The 16,080-nt window shown below is 47.0% G+C and overlaps 1 protein-coding gene across 1 annotated transcript in view; it reads right to left on the bottom strand.

The window, feature by feature from the left end:
• HCN4 (hyperpolarization activated cyclic nucleotide gated potassium channel 4) overlaps window positions 1–16,080 on the bottom strand; it is a 106,365-nt gene that overhangs the window by 13,811 nt on the left and 76,474 nt on the right. Inside the window, exons 5-6 of the mRNA XM_008495317.2 lie at window positions 3,532–3,678; window positions 1,443–1,683 (exon numbers count right to left, since the gene is read on the bottom strand). Coding sequence (XP_008493539.2) covers window positions 1,443–1,683; window positions 3,532–3,678 — 388 coding nt within the window. The remainder of the gene's footprint in view (window positions 1–1,442; window positions 1,684–3,531; window positions 3,679–16,080) is intronic.

The following is a 16,080-nucleotide window of genomic DNA, read 5'->3' as shown; positions in this document are numbered from 1 at the left end:
TGGCTTTGGTTATAATTTTGATCCCCACAGCCCAAACATCTTCAAAGTTTTTGACATTTTTTTTCAGACACACCACAAGCTTACACCTTGTCCCAGAAAGACCAACTTAGTAACATCTACTAACTCCTGGTGTTATTACACTGTAGTCATTTACTCCTAGGAGGATGCTCAGGTGACTACAAAGCAGTAAGCCCTTAACTCTGCCAGAAATGTCTGACTGGGGCACAGACACAGCAGAAAGGTCCCGAGTCCTGCTCTTCCACTGATTACACCCAGAGTATGGGCAGCTAAATCAGGCACTTACAGACAGATGGTGTGACCTGAAGACTGACAACTTCCTTCTCTGTGCCATATGGTGGGTGTCAATCCACCAGCACTGCTCTCAGGATTCGTCTGGGTCTGCCCCAAAGCATGAGGATAGCAGCACTACCAGGTTTTCAGAGCATTCTTAGGCTGCTTTCCTTTTCCCATGCCAGCTTTAACTGTGTGTGAGGAGTTGTGTGGATGGTATCTAGGATCATCATGGCAATTTTAGTCATATCTCTACAATTCAGGGTCTCCTGTAACTCCAAATCTCAAGCACGCTGACCCAGCTTACTGGGGACATGCAAACTCCTTGTACTCCAGGTAGGTACAGACAGGTTGTTTCACAGCAACTAGGAGACTAAGAGGAGTGTAGGAAATACATAACAGAGGGGTTTTTAATAGAGAAAAAGCCTTATAGAAGAGAAGGAAAGGTAAGATTTATTCTGCCCCCCCTCAGTAGGCCCTTAATTGTGGTGTGTTCAGTGCTTGTACCGAAACATGCATCTCCCAGAGGACTGTCTGTCTTGGGCTGTCAGTGAGGTCTATAGAGCTCTGGTAGGAGGGGTGTCTCTGAGTTACTCCTAAGAGCAATATCCTAAATCTTCTTTTACAGTCTTTTCTGCTAGTTGCACTGTTCCAGAGCTCTGCAGCTGATACATTATGCCTGCCTGATGACCTCCACGACATTTTGCTGAGCCACAGACTGGAGAAATGATGGACTGTGTTTTTTCCTTCAAGTTTACACAGTACTTTGTATGATAAATGCCAGACAGTAAGACTAGGCAACACTATATATTTGCTTGGAGAATTGAGAATGCTCCATTTTTTTTCCTTAAGGTTCTCAGCTTCACCAATCTGTCAGTCTGCTTGGAGCAAAAAGCAATGAACCTCACAGAACTTAGTTTCCTTTCTCCTTTTCCTTGTTATTTATTATCTAGACTCTTGCACTGCCCAGGAGTCCTGGTTGCCTCCCATTGCAAAACTTACTCTATGGGAAGCTGCAAGAAAGGTGAGATGAACAAAGGGTGGAGGAGAAGGTGCTGGGTCCCACATTCCTGCGCGTCCGGGACAAGTTAAGGAAATCAGAGCAATCGCAGCAGGTGAACTGCTTGTAAAGGTGACTGCTAAAAGCCCACCTCCAAAGTAGGAGCCATCTGCCAGCTTGGTCTCCTTGTTGCCTTTGGTGAGGACGCTCACCACCCCGTGCTGGATGAAGTACATCTTCTTGCCAATGGTGCCCTCCCGGATGATGTAATCCCCTGGCTGAAACACCTCGAACCGCAGCTTGGTCAGCATGGACGTCACAAAGTTGGGATCAGCGTTGGCAAATAGGGGCATGGAGGCAACCAGCTTCCTGCAGTTGAAGTTTATGATTTCCTGACAACGTGGTGAGGCAAAAGAGAGAGGGAAGATGGGACAGGGAGCAGAAGAGACACGTACATATGTTTAGTCAACATCTAATAACTTGGGAAGATCTTCCCGCTTGACCTGTACGATAGAAAGTGAGAAAAAAAATGCTGCTCCCTTAGTCTGTCCCCCCAGTGCTGGAACAGGCTCTGGGTGCTGGAAAAACACAGTGAGTACTTAAGCTGCCAGCTTCACACCATGCTTCATGGCTTTCATACCTAGGCTTTCTCTCTGAGCAGGGACAATACCTCCCACCCTCCCAACCCCATGACACGCTTCTTTCTGCAAGAATCTCTGGGCTGTGGGAGAGGTGCAGAGCACTGATGAAATGCTGTATGAAAAAAGTCCAGGGCTCCTCTCTGGGAAAATGTTATAACTCACCTTGGCAGCCCTATGTTCTCTGTTGTCCTTCCTTGTCAATGAGATATTAAACAGCCCAGACATGCCAAAGGGTCAGAAAAAGAATTATTCTGGGCAGATGGGGACAGTGTCAAGAGAGGGGAGGGAGAGGTGCCCACCAGTCACCAGGGCATGGGTTGGATCATCAGCCTCAGATGAAGAAAACCCAAATCAGCTCTTCAGCTGTCAATGAAGCAGACAGGGACTGTGCCTCCTCCTGTGGTTTGGTGTCACTTGGGAGGGTATGACAGCACTTTCCACTGCACAGGAGCTGCTCTGTGCCATCACAACTCAGACTCTGAAAGTGGCAGAGAAGTGATATTGATTAAATCAACTCAGCTAGATGCTCCCTAGCCAGGTAGGGAAGGAGGATCTGGATGACTGGAGCAGGAAGAAAGAGGGCTGGGGAAGCATTTGCCTCCTCCCCACTGGGGTTCTTTTCAGGGTTGCCCTTTCAATCTTTGGCAGAATTAGTTTCAAAACATGGCTGGCAGATCCTCAACTCTTCTCTTTCCAATGGAGGTGTATTACTAGGAGGAGGAAGAGAGGAGGAAGAGCTCTCCTGATGCTTGTATGTAACATACCAGAGGCATATACTAGGGAGATCCTGCATTGCAAGGCTTCAGCTAGGGGAAGGGGGAGGTTTAGTAAAGACTCCTTTCAAGTCTGGGTCCTCCTTAGGAGGCTTCTCCTCAGACTGGCAGAGCTGATGAGGCCTGCACACTGCACAGAGATTTATACAGATACAGAGGTTTATCAGATGCAACTTAACATTAGGGAGCATGAGGTGGGAGCTCCCCAAGACCCCATGCCAGGCAGCAGTGTGTATAAGCATGGGGAGGGAAGTGTGAGGTAAAACAAGAGCATCTTCCAGAGTGGTCTTCTGCAGGAGATCTTTGGGGAAGGGGATGACATTGCCATGGCTTCAGAAGGTGCCTAGATGGACCTCTTCACATGCTGAGTGGGTGGCAGCCCCTTGCCCTTCTATCAGACATCAGTTGTGCTGCAGCAATTATCAAACTCAGGCAGCAGTCCTGCAGACTCCAAAGGTCTGGGATTCTCTCTCCACAGCAGTGATTCTGCCACGATCAAGGCAAGGGAATACCAGACACACACCAATGGCAAGGCCTGTCACCCCCTCTGAACCAAACTGTCCCTGATAGAGACATAGCCAAGCTATGGACCATGTTGTTCTTGGCCTTGATCTCCCAAAAAGTTAAGGCACAGCAGAGGAACGGGTACAGCCCCAAAATGGGGCTCAGACACATGGATGGCTGTCTCTGCTGGGCAGGACACAGGGGCACACACAGAACCAGTGCTAATGGGACAGCTGGAGTCCCACCACTCTGCACACTGGGAACTCCACAGCTGCCAGAGATGCCAGGAACATGCAGTGCCCATTCCCTGCCCTCTCCTTACCTCTCGGAGGGGCTCACTCAGCTCTCCCAGGATGCTCTCCTCATCAAACATCTTCCCCTGGTAGCGGTGCTCATAGTAGTCATGGATACGCTGCCTCATATCTGCAGGGAGCTTGTGGAAGGACATATATTGTTCCACTTGTTTGTACTGTGCAGGGGAGAGGAGAAGAGAAGGAGTTACCAGGATGTGCACAAAATGGCACCCACCTAGGAACAAGCACAGGATAGACCTACCCATACCCATACCCGCTTCCTTCACACCATGCCAGGCCTGAAGCAGGAGCCAGCAGCTCTCTGAACACTTGGAGATTCTGCAGACATTTTTGTTATAAGCCCTCAATTAGCTGCCCCATGTTTCAGCCTTTAAACCTCTCCTCAGCCACTTGCACTGTGAAGGCAGCTGCTCATTCCCTGGATGCTGAGCAGCCCAGGTGCCTGCTCTCCAACACATACCCCACAAAAACTGGGAGCAGAGATGAGTGAGAAGGGCTCCAATAATGCTGAGTGAAGACTGTCCAAAGCCTGGGCAGAGTGAGAGCACCAAGCACCTTGTGCCCTCAGCAGGAGGCAGCTTGGCACAAGCACAGGTCTCAGCCAAGCAGAGGAACCCTCAGAAGCAGGAGCTGTACAAAACACCTGTGAGCACTCACTGCCTTGTTCACAGAACACACTAAGACACACAGAGACAGAAATCTGAGAGTTACTCAGCTGAAGATGGCCTATTTTTCCTCTCCTACCTGTGCTCCCAGCCATGGTGAAGCCTTTGCTTTCCCAGCCAGTGCTGCACAGGCTCAGATTTTCTTCACCTCTTGCTCCATGCTCTGGTGCTATCTGACCTGCCCCTGCTTTTACTTATGACTTGCATTCCCACTGTGTCATTTAGAGGGGAAGACAAGGGCAGTCTGACTGATGCCAGAGCAGAATTTGGGGATGGATGGTGCTTTTGAGGAGCAAATGATGCTTCCTCAAGGGCATGGGACTATAAATGGCTCGAGGTGCCGCTAAGGTGCTGCAGGGCCAAGGTGTGTGCATGGCAATGGTCGTGCTCCCTCACCATGGTATGCAGTACAGAATGATCCTGAGCAGGTACCATACAGAATAATACCTACAAAAGGACTATGCTCACCCTTTGCCATCCCTCCTCCCTCTGATGAATCTCTCCCTAAGTGTCCCTTTACTGCAGCTTGTGCTGAAGTGCCTAATTACCCAACTTCTGCTGATTACAGACCTCCCTGGCACACACCAGTGTCACTCTGCTTCCAGTACAGTCTGTGCTGGCACTGCCTTGCATGCTAACAACTTGATCTGCACCAGAGAGGAGAAGGAATTACTCTAAGAAGCCAAGGTGGTAGAGGGGACACTTGGGGTTTCCTGGCATTTCCAGAGCTTTTTTGTCTGTAGCTAGCAGCAGAGGAGCTGGCTGTAAATATTCATGATCACTACAGCATGGTCAAAGTCAAGTGAGTCACCACCTTCCCACAGGGACCCAGGTAGGGAATTAGCAATGAACGCTGCACTTTATTATTTGGATTGCTAAAAGTTCTGTAGAGAGTGGCAGGATGCTGTGTCAGGTGGTGCTATGCAGGGTGCTGTGCAGAGAAGGAGGAAGATCAAGGGAGGAGAAACCATTGCAGATGTGGACAACTCACTGAGCCCAGCAAGGACTTTGCAGGTCATGCTCTTAAATGCAGAAGGCTTAAGGGCTTGGCTCAGGTGCCTAAATGTAGTTGCCTCCTACCACTGCAGCATCCCTGAGTCCTGGCAAACCAGACACAGGATAGGCAGGACACTCACTATGGAAAGGGAAATCCTTAGGCATTAGTTATTGCTGACTCAACTTTATTAAACTGATCCTAAATCCACAAATCCGCTTGTTCTAGTGCTGTATTTTTGCTGAATAAATCATCTGCTAAAAATACCACTTTACACTCTCAGTTTTAGCCCAATAATGTCTTCAAATGGAACATTGAGCAGTGTCACCAGATGCCTCTTATCACCTGCAGCCAGCCAGCTGCCCACTACCCCTCTTCTCTCCACATGTGATCAATCTTCAACCAACCTTTGCTTCTTGAGAAAAATACTCCCAGCTTCTCAGATTTACAAGCAGAGGTTGGATGGGGCGACTCACACTTTGCTTATTCAGTACTGTACAAGGATTTATTGCTTTGTGACAAAGAGCAGTAAATTACTGCTCTGCAAAGTCCCTAGGGCTTGCCAGATTCTCCTACAGTAAGTCCCTAGATAAGTAAAAGAGTAAAAAAAGGACAAATATGCTTAACCAGAAAAAAAAAGGTTCTGCTTCTGATTCCAAACATAGAACATAAAATAGAATCATAAAATAAGAAACCATAACTCTGTCATAATTAACAAGAGGTCCACATTTTGGCTCTCTTGTCTTTGCTACCTCCTCTCCCCCATGCCAGCTGCAGAGTTTTGTTGGCTCTTAACTCTCTGTTGCACAGAGATGGAGTCCTGCAGAAGTCCTAAAAACCAGAAACATCAGCCCTTTCTCTCTACATTTGACACATTGAACATTTATGTGGGGTTTTCCCCCTTTTCTTGGAGATGTTCAGCCAGGCTGAAGGCCACAACTTGTGCAGTGTCAATAGTGAGTCACCAAAAGGCCACTAAAAGCCTTTCACAGTGTAGTGGGACCTCTTCCCAGCTCCAGGCTCTCATCAGACCACTCCTGAGGTGAAGAGCGATGTTAAGTGGCAGGACAAACAAAGGGGTAAGGGTGGTGAACATCAGCACCAGAGTTATCTGCCTGATAACCCTGAATTTACAGGTCTTCTTTTTTTAACTGAGGCCCTGATATGGTGCAGATCTGGGACTCTCTAAGCCACTCCATACCCCTTTGAGCTCCTTTCAGAGGTGTCCAGACTACCCTGGCAGCCCTCTTCTGCCTCCTTCCTCCCTTCCAACTTGTCTCCATGTCCTCAGTGTGACCTCAGAGGAACCCACAGAGATCTGTGGCCTCACCGAGTTCAACTAAAAAGACTCATTGAGGAATTATTTAAATCTCTCTGGAGACAACTGAGTTCATTTAAATCCTAACTCCTTTCCTTGTCTGTTTTTCCTCAAATAAGCCTATGAACGAGGTATTAATATATCAAAAGGAAACCATTTAGCTGAGTGGTTTTCCTTCTATAACTGCCCACTTTTCTTAGCTGTCCCACCACTCCCCTCCCCTTCAACCAAAGCTGAGATCACTCACAGCCCAAAGGGAATTACATTTAAGTCCTTCCCTGCCTTCAATCCCTATCATCAATCCTCTACTCAACTGGCAGTAATAAATAGTTGGCTGAAAAGGCCCTACATCTTAAGATAAAAAAGAACCTGCCTCTGAGAAGAGCTGCTCTCACCCCAGCCCTGGCAATAACATCTCTTTGAGTCCTCTTCTGGTGCACACACATCACTCTCCAGAGAAATCCTGATTTCCATGTCTGCATCCCCGTGAATTCCAACAGGCACACACACACAGCCTGCTGCAATGAAGACACCTGGGATGCTCCCCTCCCTCTATCCAACATTTCCTATTTGGAGCTGCACTGCTTGTACCCCTCCAGAAAGAGGCTGAAATCACTGGGGGACTGAGCTCAATCCTGGTCAGTCTCCATTTTTGGGCTCTGTGGAAGCCAACACGTAAGGAAAAGGAGAATGTAAGGAAAAGGGGAGTCAAGCAGAGTCATGAACTTTCTTTTAAGTGAAAAACCCTGATGCTGTGACAATATTTCACATGCTGTTGATGTGTCTCTTGTGAGACCGGATTAAGGCACAGCCGAGCTGCCACCATGTGCAAGGTCCTGGCTCTCTCAGGTACCTCAGTGCTTCACAGGGAGGGGTGAAGATCAAGTCACCAGATTCAGCAGATGCAGTGTCAGGATGGGACACAGTTACAATTTTGTTGTATCTTCTCTGACCTGGGCTAAAACAGTGCAGCTCCCCTGCTTTAACTAACCTTCAAAACCAAAGAAATGCTGAGTTCTGTTCTTTTCTTTGTTTGTTTGTTTGGGTTTTGGGGTTTTTTTTGTCTTTTTAGCCACTCGTATTCCTATCCTCAGGATTTATTCTAAGATCTTATATATTTCATTCAAAAATGATCAACACACACATTCTTATGGAGTCAAATGACTTCAGGACTAAGTGGTTGAAGGGAAGAAAAGCAAATTTTTGTACCATAACAAAATCACACCAACACCACTTGGTGTGATTTTAGTTGGTTCCCTTTTGCAGAGCTACATCCTCGATCATATTCAGCATCATTCCTGGCTGATGTCAGTTTGTCCTTTTCCTGAGATTTTTCTGAGAGCTGTAACTGGTGCAGACCATCCCAGTTTATCCTGAGACTGCCACCACTGGGGAAGGCAGGAACATAAACATTGTCCTGCTGGTTTCCAACAAGAACAGAGGCATTCCTAAAATTCAGTGTGCATACAGCTGTCTTCTTCACAGCAACAGGGAGGTGACAGAGAGGAGCTGAATGTGTATAATATTCCATACTCCAGCCCCCAGGCAGCAAGAGGATGGGCTTGGAAGTGAGGCTGAAGCAGGAGCTGGGTTCCTTCCCAGAGGGAACCAAAGGAATTCAAGCAGAACAACTCAGACCACATCGAGCTCAACATCAAACATTATCAGTGCCACTTTTGCTTCTGATTAATTTGAACACACATCCATCTGCTCTTCATCTTTGGAAGCTCTTTGATAGCTACCTCCAAAAAAAAAAAAAAAAGTAAAAAGCTCCACGTAATGTCCTGGGTCTGAGTTCTTCTAAACACAGTTTTGAACCATGGCACAAAATCTATTTGATACAGTATGATGATTTTGAAGGGTTACATGCTGGAAAACTTTTACCCTTAACTGCAGTGATACCTTCAGGAATTACCTCACCTAGAATCAGGCTCTTTATCTCCCTCTGCTTTACAAAGATCACAGACATTAGCAGAAAATTCTTGGGGTTTTTTTTTTCACTTTCTAGACAACATTCATTCCTTTCAGGATGGCTGCAGTAATCAGCTGGTGTAGTGTCCTCCCCTTGCTGTTAATCAGTACCTATTCAGGCAAGGCTCATGCTTCAGACAATCTCATTTCTGGGCCATGAGATGTCAACAGAATGAGCAGGGTCAATTGCAAACCTGATTAAACAGTTCTTTATTTCCTCCCATTGGCTGCCCAAGCCAGGGAACCCCAGCATGGGGATGGTGCCATGCAGCACACAGTGCTGGGCTTGCAGGAAAACACAGCTGGGCTTTGCTGCAAACAATGGAAATGTCTGCTAACTTCAGGGGTCCTAGGAGAGCAGATCCAAGAACTTTAAGCCAATATTTTTTTTGCATTAAATGCAAATTTGCCCTGTTTGTCTGCTCTTGGAGGTGCTCAGCCTAAAGGTCTAACCCAATGCATCATGGCAAGGTGATGCAGTGCTGAGTGTACTGTGTACAAAGCTGTGGATTATGGCCACAGAAACATCTTGTTTTTCCATGACCAGCTCCAGCCTGCAAAAAAAAGCAGCTGAGGAGAGTGCCTTGCTGTGTTGGAGAGGTGACATTCCAGCCTGAGTCAGTGGTCCAGCACAGGGAACTTTTGGACCTGGTCAGTGAATCTTTTCTTATTGATTAAGCAATGTGAAACTTGTATCACAGGGTATTTTGGAGAAGTCAGGTCATGTCACCAGATATCTGGAGGTTGGATAAGGAAACAGAGATCAACAAAACTTCCATCAGAAGACAAGAGTGAGTGAGAGGAGGTAAAATCTGCCACCAGACAAAGGCTGTGGAGGGGGGAAAGGGAAGAGTGAGTCTCTGCAATTTGAAATCAGTATTGCTGGGAGCAGCCTCTTGCCAGGAGAGACAGCTCAGCAGGGAGGCTCAGAGCTTCGCATGATGATCTAGTTATTTATTTATTTATTTACAGCTCAAGTGCTAAAATGAATTTCAAACCTGATAATGAAGTTTGAAATCCCACGTTGGGAGACAAAGAACTGCTGAGGCAAGAGCACTTTCCCTTCCGTGACAAAACACCCAGTCCTTGGGTGTGCACAAACACCCTGCTCGGGTCAGGCTGCCAAAGAACAGAACTATTTGTCTGGCATTCACTATCAGAAATAAGATGTCAAAATCATGCCTATAATCACAGTATCTCTGATAGAGCAAACCAAAACAAATCTCTCCACTGACAGCAGGCAATCTACATGGCAGCTTTGGTTTGTAAAGAAAAAAAGGGGCAGCTTCCCTCTGCCAAGATGTGCTAGAAGACCCTGCCATGTCCCTGCCTCTGTGTGAGCAGAGAGGGGACACTGAACATGCTCCAAGGGACACTGCTGCCTGTACAGGAAGCACAGCCCCACACCTGGGACCTCAGCTGCCTCCTCCAAGTGCTGACTGACACTGATGGGTGGGTATGGAGAGGTTCAGCAGCTTCCAAGTGGGGCTTCTCTTTGTAACACATGAGTAAACAGTTTCAAGGAAGAGTAAGTTCACCAAGGAGATAAGTCTCCTGCGAGAGGGAAAACTGCTTGACCCCAGAGGTCATAAAGAGAAGGTAATTTGCACTGCAAAATGGTTTTTAAAGAAATCATTACATTTTCTTTCAGAAGCATTTCCATTTTATAACCAGCCTGGGATTCCTTCATGAAGAGAATTAAATAACCTTAAAACAGTTGACACAAACTTCTGATTTTTTGGTTGAGCTGAACTGAACAAATCATTATTTATACCTCTCCATTACCTACTTCCTACAAGCATTCTCCTAAAATCAAGAGGGATGTGGCATCTGTAGAAAGAGGATTTTCTTGCTGTGCTGTATGCACAATCCTAAAGCAGCTGCTCTCACTAAAGCTTGACTGCTTGCTGGCTGAAAGCACTTCAGTCAAAGGATGGTTGAAGTTGGAAGAGACCTCTGAGGCCAGCCTAGATCAGGTTGCAATTTTCTGGGAACCTCCTTGGACCTCCTATCACACGTGGGTGGGTGTGCAGAGAAGGTGGGGGACGCTTTAATATTCCATTAATTCTTGAATATGTCAGAGGGAAAGCTGGACCCCTGCTGTTAACTTGAGCTGTATCCAACCCTGCTCCTTTCACTTTCTGACTCTGGACTGAATACCAGCCAGAAACCCCAGTCCCAGTACAAAAAAACCCCTAAAGGCAGTGCTGAAGCACAGGCCCCAGTGCACATCAGAACCTCTTGCTTCAGACACAATCAATAAAGCAGATCCTTTATAAACCTTGTTATCAGCCCTAAAGGCTTTGATTGACAGTAACATGGGACATGGTAGTTCTCAGGCCATCTCTTAACAGACTGAGGTAATACACAACTAGTGCAGGGATAAAAGGACAAAGCAAGGTACTCCAAGCTTTTTCCAGTTAGGAAATGTGATTAGATTTTGCATTTGATTAGATTTTCCAAGCACCTTTTATTTCTGGAGTGCTGCACACTCTCCATCCTCTCCTTCACACACATTACCAGAAGAGGAAGGAGCTTTTTACAGCTGCCCTGGCATTCAGGACTGAGCTGCCAGCTCAGGAGGGGACTTATGCACAACCCCTTTGGACTCCAGGAATCCTGTAATGCCACCTAGGAACAGACACTGGTGACCTTGGGAATAGCATTTCAAATCCTGTCCAGTGTGGCAATGAACATGGGATTTCCTATCTGACAGGTTTGGGGCCAAGGATCATGGCAGTCTTTGACCAACTCCATGCTGAGAGAGCAGCTGACACTTGATACCATCGTGGATCTGTGCTGTGTCCTCCCCAAGGTAGCACTGGCTAAGCCAAGCCTGGAGCCACAGGAATTAATACAGCTTTGGCACTTGGATTAATTAGCTGTGCTTAAAGGGGTGGCAATCAGCAAGGGCGTGGTGCCAGGCTAATGGCACCAGGAACCCAGCTAGGAGCAAACCCCCTGCACCAGTTCATTTGGAGGCAGAACATGGAACTGCAGAGTCAAAGGGCCTAAAAACACAGGAGCAGCCACGAAGGGCCAGGGTGAGGGCTCTGATAGAGGCACAAAGCAATCCAGCTCCTGGCCATACCCTCCCAGCTTTTCTAACAAAAGCACCTGAGGGGATGCCCACTGCCAGGAGTTGTATCTGCATCTCAGCATTTAGTGACACTTGAAAGATTTCCTTATGTGAATTTGTCTAAATATTCTAAAGCTAATCACTCCCTGGGACTCCACATGACCCTGCAGCAGTGAGTTCCCCAGTTTAATTATACACCATTAAAAAACCCCACTCCTTAATCCTGTTGCCTAATGAGACTCTATACTGCTGGTCTGCAAGAAAAGGCAAGGACTGAAGAAGCCCAGAAGACAGAATCTCAGCTTTCACTGTAGCAAACAGTCAGTCACCAGGGCAATGTCTTGCTTCCCCTCTAACCAGTGATTATGCTCCAGCCTTTACTATTACTAATTTTCCCCAATTACTCTATAATTCAGGCTGATGGCAAAAGGGCTGAAATGTAGATAGTTGGACACAGTAAGGTGCTTTTTTGCTCAGATAGTCAGCCCCTGACATAAAACTTGGGCAAGAGGGACTGTGCTGATGGTTAAACAGGGCTGTTTCTGAAACTGAGAGGTGATGTCATTAGTTTTTCTGTAGGGTTTATAAAGTGATTCCCTCTTTAGCATTACTTGCTTGCCAGCCCCCTCTCCCCAGCAGCTTCTTCAGAATAATGCCAAGTGAATATGCAAGCATCTACCCAGTTTCAGTATATATTTTGAGGACAAGATGTATTGGATAATTCAGAGAGTGATGGTGCAGGGGAGAGGAGAAGAAGGGGACTGAATGTGCAGAGCAGGGAGTCTGAGGGAATGCCAGTGTAGCAGACAGATCTGGAGAAGAGATGAGGCTCTGGAAGGAGAGATTACAGTTTTTGCTGGGCTCTGCAATGCTGACACCAGCAATCCCTACCTCTCTCATCAGTCACTCTTCCATATGTACCTGAGAAGATAACACAGAAAAGTGGAGACTCTGCAGGATGCCCATCACTGCTTGCATCCTGCTGGGATGGAAGACTGAAGCCCAGAGTCTGTCTCAGCTTTGTTCCAAGGAGTGTGGCTGCAGTCAGCAGCATTATCACTGCTCCCCAAAGCCTCAAGGTTACAGAATCTGCTGGGCTGGAAGAGTGTGTGTGCTGACTTGACAAAAATATTAATCCAGCTGAGCTTGGATTAGAGAAAGAAATTAACAGAGGAACCTGCAAAAAAGCATGAAAAGAACTTGCCTATCAGTCTAGTTTATTCACCTCTTGGGCAGGAAACACTCTTTCTCTCTTCTGAGCCACAGGTTGTGGGGCAATTTCAGTGTCAATGATGAACTTACATTCTAAGGCTTGAGCTGACCCAAAAATAGCTGAAAAGGGACTCGTGGTGCATCTGCTCTTGTTTATGGACCTCCTCCACTAGCATCCTGTGCCAGCTCCAGCACCCACTGGACTCTAAAGTAAGCTAATTCAACCCACTGACCTGGCAGCAAAATAACCCTAGAGAATGAAATCAGCTCAGGTAAGGTCTGAGAAGTATGAAAGGTGGCACACAAGAGTGAGACAGAGCAGCTGAGAAGTGTGGCACGGAGCACTGGGTGAGAAGGGGTATGTGAGGCTTCCCCTCTTTGGTTAGAGCTGCCAGATCCATTCAGTTATGCCATGGAACTGCAGAACTGAGTGACATGGCTTTGGGAACTTCTATCAGAATCCATCAGGATGGATTTGTAGTAGTATTCTCTCACGTGCAGGAAACAAGCTGCTAATTTGGACCAATTTTGGGTCCAAATCTAAGAGTCAGCTCCTGATCCTGCCACTGACCACGGGGAGGTGATTTAGGGCATAACACACTCTGCAATGCAACAAGCAGGAACAAGCAGGTCCCTTCTCACTTGGTGTCTGGGACTGGAAATGAAACATTCACTTCAGAGTGCCAGACCTAAAGAGCTCCTCTGACTCAGAGCTTTTTAAGGGAGGCACAGAGCCAGACTTCCATGTGCCACTTCCAGTTCCAGTGCCCTGTGCCATTTGGGACTCTCCACTTGTGCTCAGAAGCCTCAGCATGAAGGGTGCAGCTTCCCTTTCCAAATTCTTCATGTTTCCTACCTCCCCAGCAATCCCATACAGTTTCCCTGCCTTGCAGAAAGGACCATGACAGGCAGTCATATACCTACAGCAGGAGATTTAGCCAGGAAAGGGATTGAATGTCCAAATGTTTAATGAATCCAACCCAAAGTGAGGCAAACCTGCTACTGCAGCCAACAGACAGCACATCTTGGCTTTTACTCCTCAAAAAAGCCCTGTTCGTACAGAAGAAGAACAAGTTGCTTTGGCAGAGCAAAACAATCTGAAACTTCCCCACAAACTCATTCCTGAACCTTGTCCTGAAGGCTACACAAAGCACAGCCTGACCATACAGTCACTGCCAATAACCTTCTGTCCCATTACCATGTCATTTCTCCTGTTCTTCTCCCTCCTCCCTGTCTCTCCCTTCCTTGGAGACTCCCACAACAGCTGCTGAAGTCTCCTTAGCCTGAGGAGCACCTTGTCTGCACCCCAAAGGTGTACTCAGCAGCTCTCTAAATTGCCATTGCTTCTACCAATTGGAATTCTTTGCTTAGAATATGCTTCAGCAGACACATTGTCCCAGGAGGACTGAAATAAATTGAGTTGCAGGGCTGCAAATCACGAAGCAGCCTCATTTTAATCATGGCTATTCAAGTGCTAAGGAATGCAGAAAGTAAATACATATTTGGTTTTAGGTCATCGTTTGTCTCATTTGCAAGAGGAAAATGAATGCACTCAATCCCTGAGACTTTATTCCCAGGAGAATACCTTGGGAAATGAACTTGCTATTATCACTACACAGGAAATACACTCTTTGTTAAATCTTCTGCCCACTGCTTTTGTCACAAAGCTTTTTTTTCTAGATCTATTACCCCCCCCATCCACATCTCCACATTCCAATAAGGCTTTTAACATTTCACACTTCTTCTGCCACAGCTACCCCAGTCCTGGCTGGCTCTGATTTCCCTGAGCACTGACTGGAATCCCACTTCCAGGATTCCAAGTTCTGCCCTTGTCTTCAGACCTCACTTGAGAAAAAAGTCCTAGTGCCCAGTCCTGCATCTGGTTTGACCAGGTGGTTGGATCTGCAATTCAGCCCTTGACTTCTATGCTACTTCAACCATATTTGAATAAATACTCTGCAGGCTTTGATCAGCTTGCATTCCTAGTGCTGCAGTGTCCTTCTTTTTGGCATGCCCTGCTCTCAGGAAATTAGTCCAACCAACCTATAATGCAGTGGTAAAACTCTATGCAAAGCCCACTGCTCCACATGCATCCCAGTCCTCCACGCTTCCTCTCCCGGGCTTTTTCCCCTCTTGTAGCTCCAGCTGTGGTTTGAGATCTTCTCTATTGAGATCTCTAAAGCCCAGTTCAGCCTCTGGTCTTCTTTCATTCTCTGTCCTACTCTCTTCCTGTATCCCAGAGTTGTGCTCCCCATGTCCCAACCCACCTGACAATTCTGTTTTCCCACTTCCACCAAGCCTGTGCCTGCTACACAGAGTTTACCCACTGGAGTAACAGCCTTTCACCCCATTTAACTGCACCTGCCAGGCTCAGAATATGGCTAGCAACTAATGCTTCCTCTTCTGAATCTTCAGATCATATGAATCCATAGACCTTGACCATAATACCTCTCTGCCTGTGATGTCCTCAGCCCTGCTAATTGAGAGCAGTTGTTTTTGTTGATGCCTGGAAATAAATCACTGTCTTTGTAGTGAGGTCCCTTCCTCACCTCTGAGCCACCCAGGCCCTTGCTCTTAGTTGTACACACTCTTCACTTAGCTCTGGTTCAAACAGAAGTTAAGGCAGAAGGTTTGCCTGGATATGTCCAGGACAGAAACGTATCATTGCACCAGCAACCCCTTTGCCTTAGAGAAGAAAATGTCATTGTGCAGCCAGCAATACAAGGAAGGCATGGAAAGGGGGAAGCAATTGATGCACTTTGTTGAGGTGACTGACCCTGTTTGCCCCTTACCACCTTCCAAATTCACAGCATCACCTTAACCCCACCACCACCTGCAGCTGTAACCTCATCAGTTGTAACATTTCTGTCTGTGCCCTACATTATGCAATCCAACAACTGTGCAATTAATTTGATAGCTATCTAGGGAACCTGTTGGGAGCTCCTGAGCTTTGATCTGTGCTCAGGGGTTTGCTGGGAGTTTCACTCCTGAGCACTGAAGCGAATAATCCAGATACTTTTAAAGAAAGTACTTGCTAAACAAAAGCTGCACATTCTGGAACATTCGCTTGGGATTTGAAACAAGATTTGGGCAAGGAAAACGCGACTTACAGGTTTAGATACCAGTGACACTGAACACGTTGATCTAAAAAGACAACTGCACTTTGGCCACAACAACCCCATGAAGCGCTACAGGCTGGGCACAGAGGGGCTGAGAGCAGCCAGGCAGAAAAGGACCTGGGAGTCTGGACTGACAGGAAGCTGAACATGAGCCAGCAGTGTGCCCAGGTGGCCAAGAAGGCCAATGGCATCCTGGCCT

This window comes from Calypte anna, chromosome 10 (assembly GCF_003957555.1).
Source record: "Calypte anna isolate BGI_N300 chromosome 10, bCalAnn1_v1.p, whole genome shotgun sequence".
In the NCBI taxonomy this organism is placed as follows: Eukaryota; Metazoa; Chordata; class Aves; order Apodiformes; family Trochilidae; genus Calypte; species Calypte anna.
Note: the sequence above shows the minus strand (reverse complement) of the source record. Positions and strands in the feature narration are given on the sequence as shown.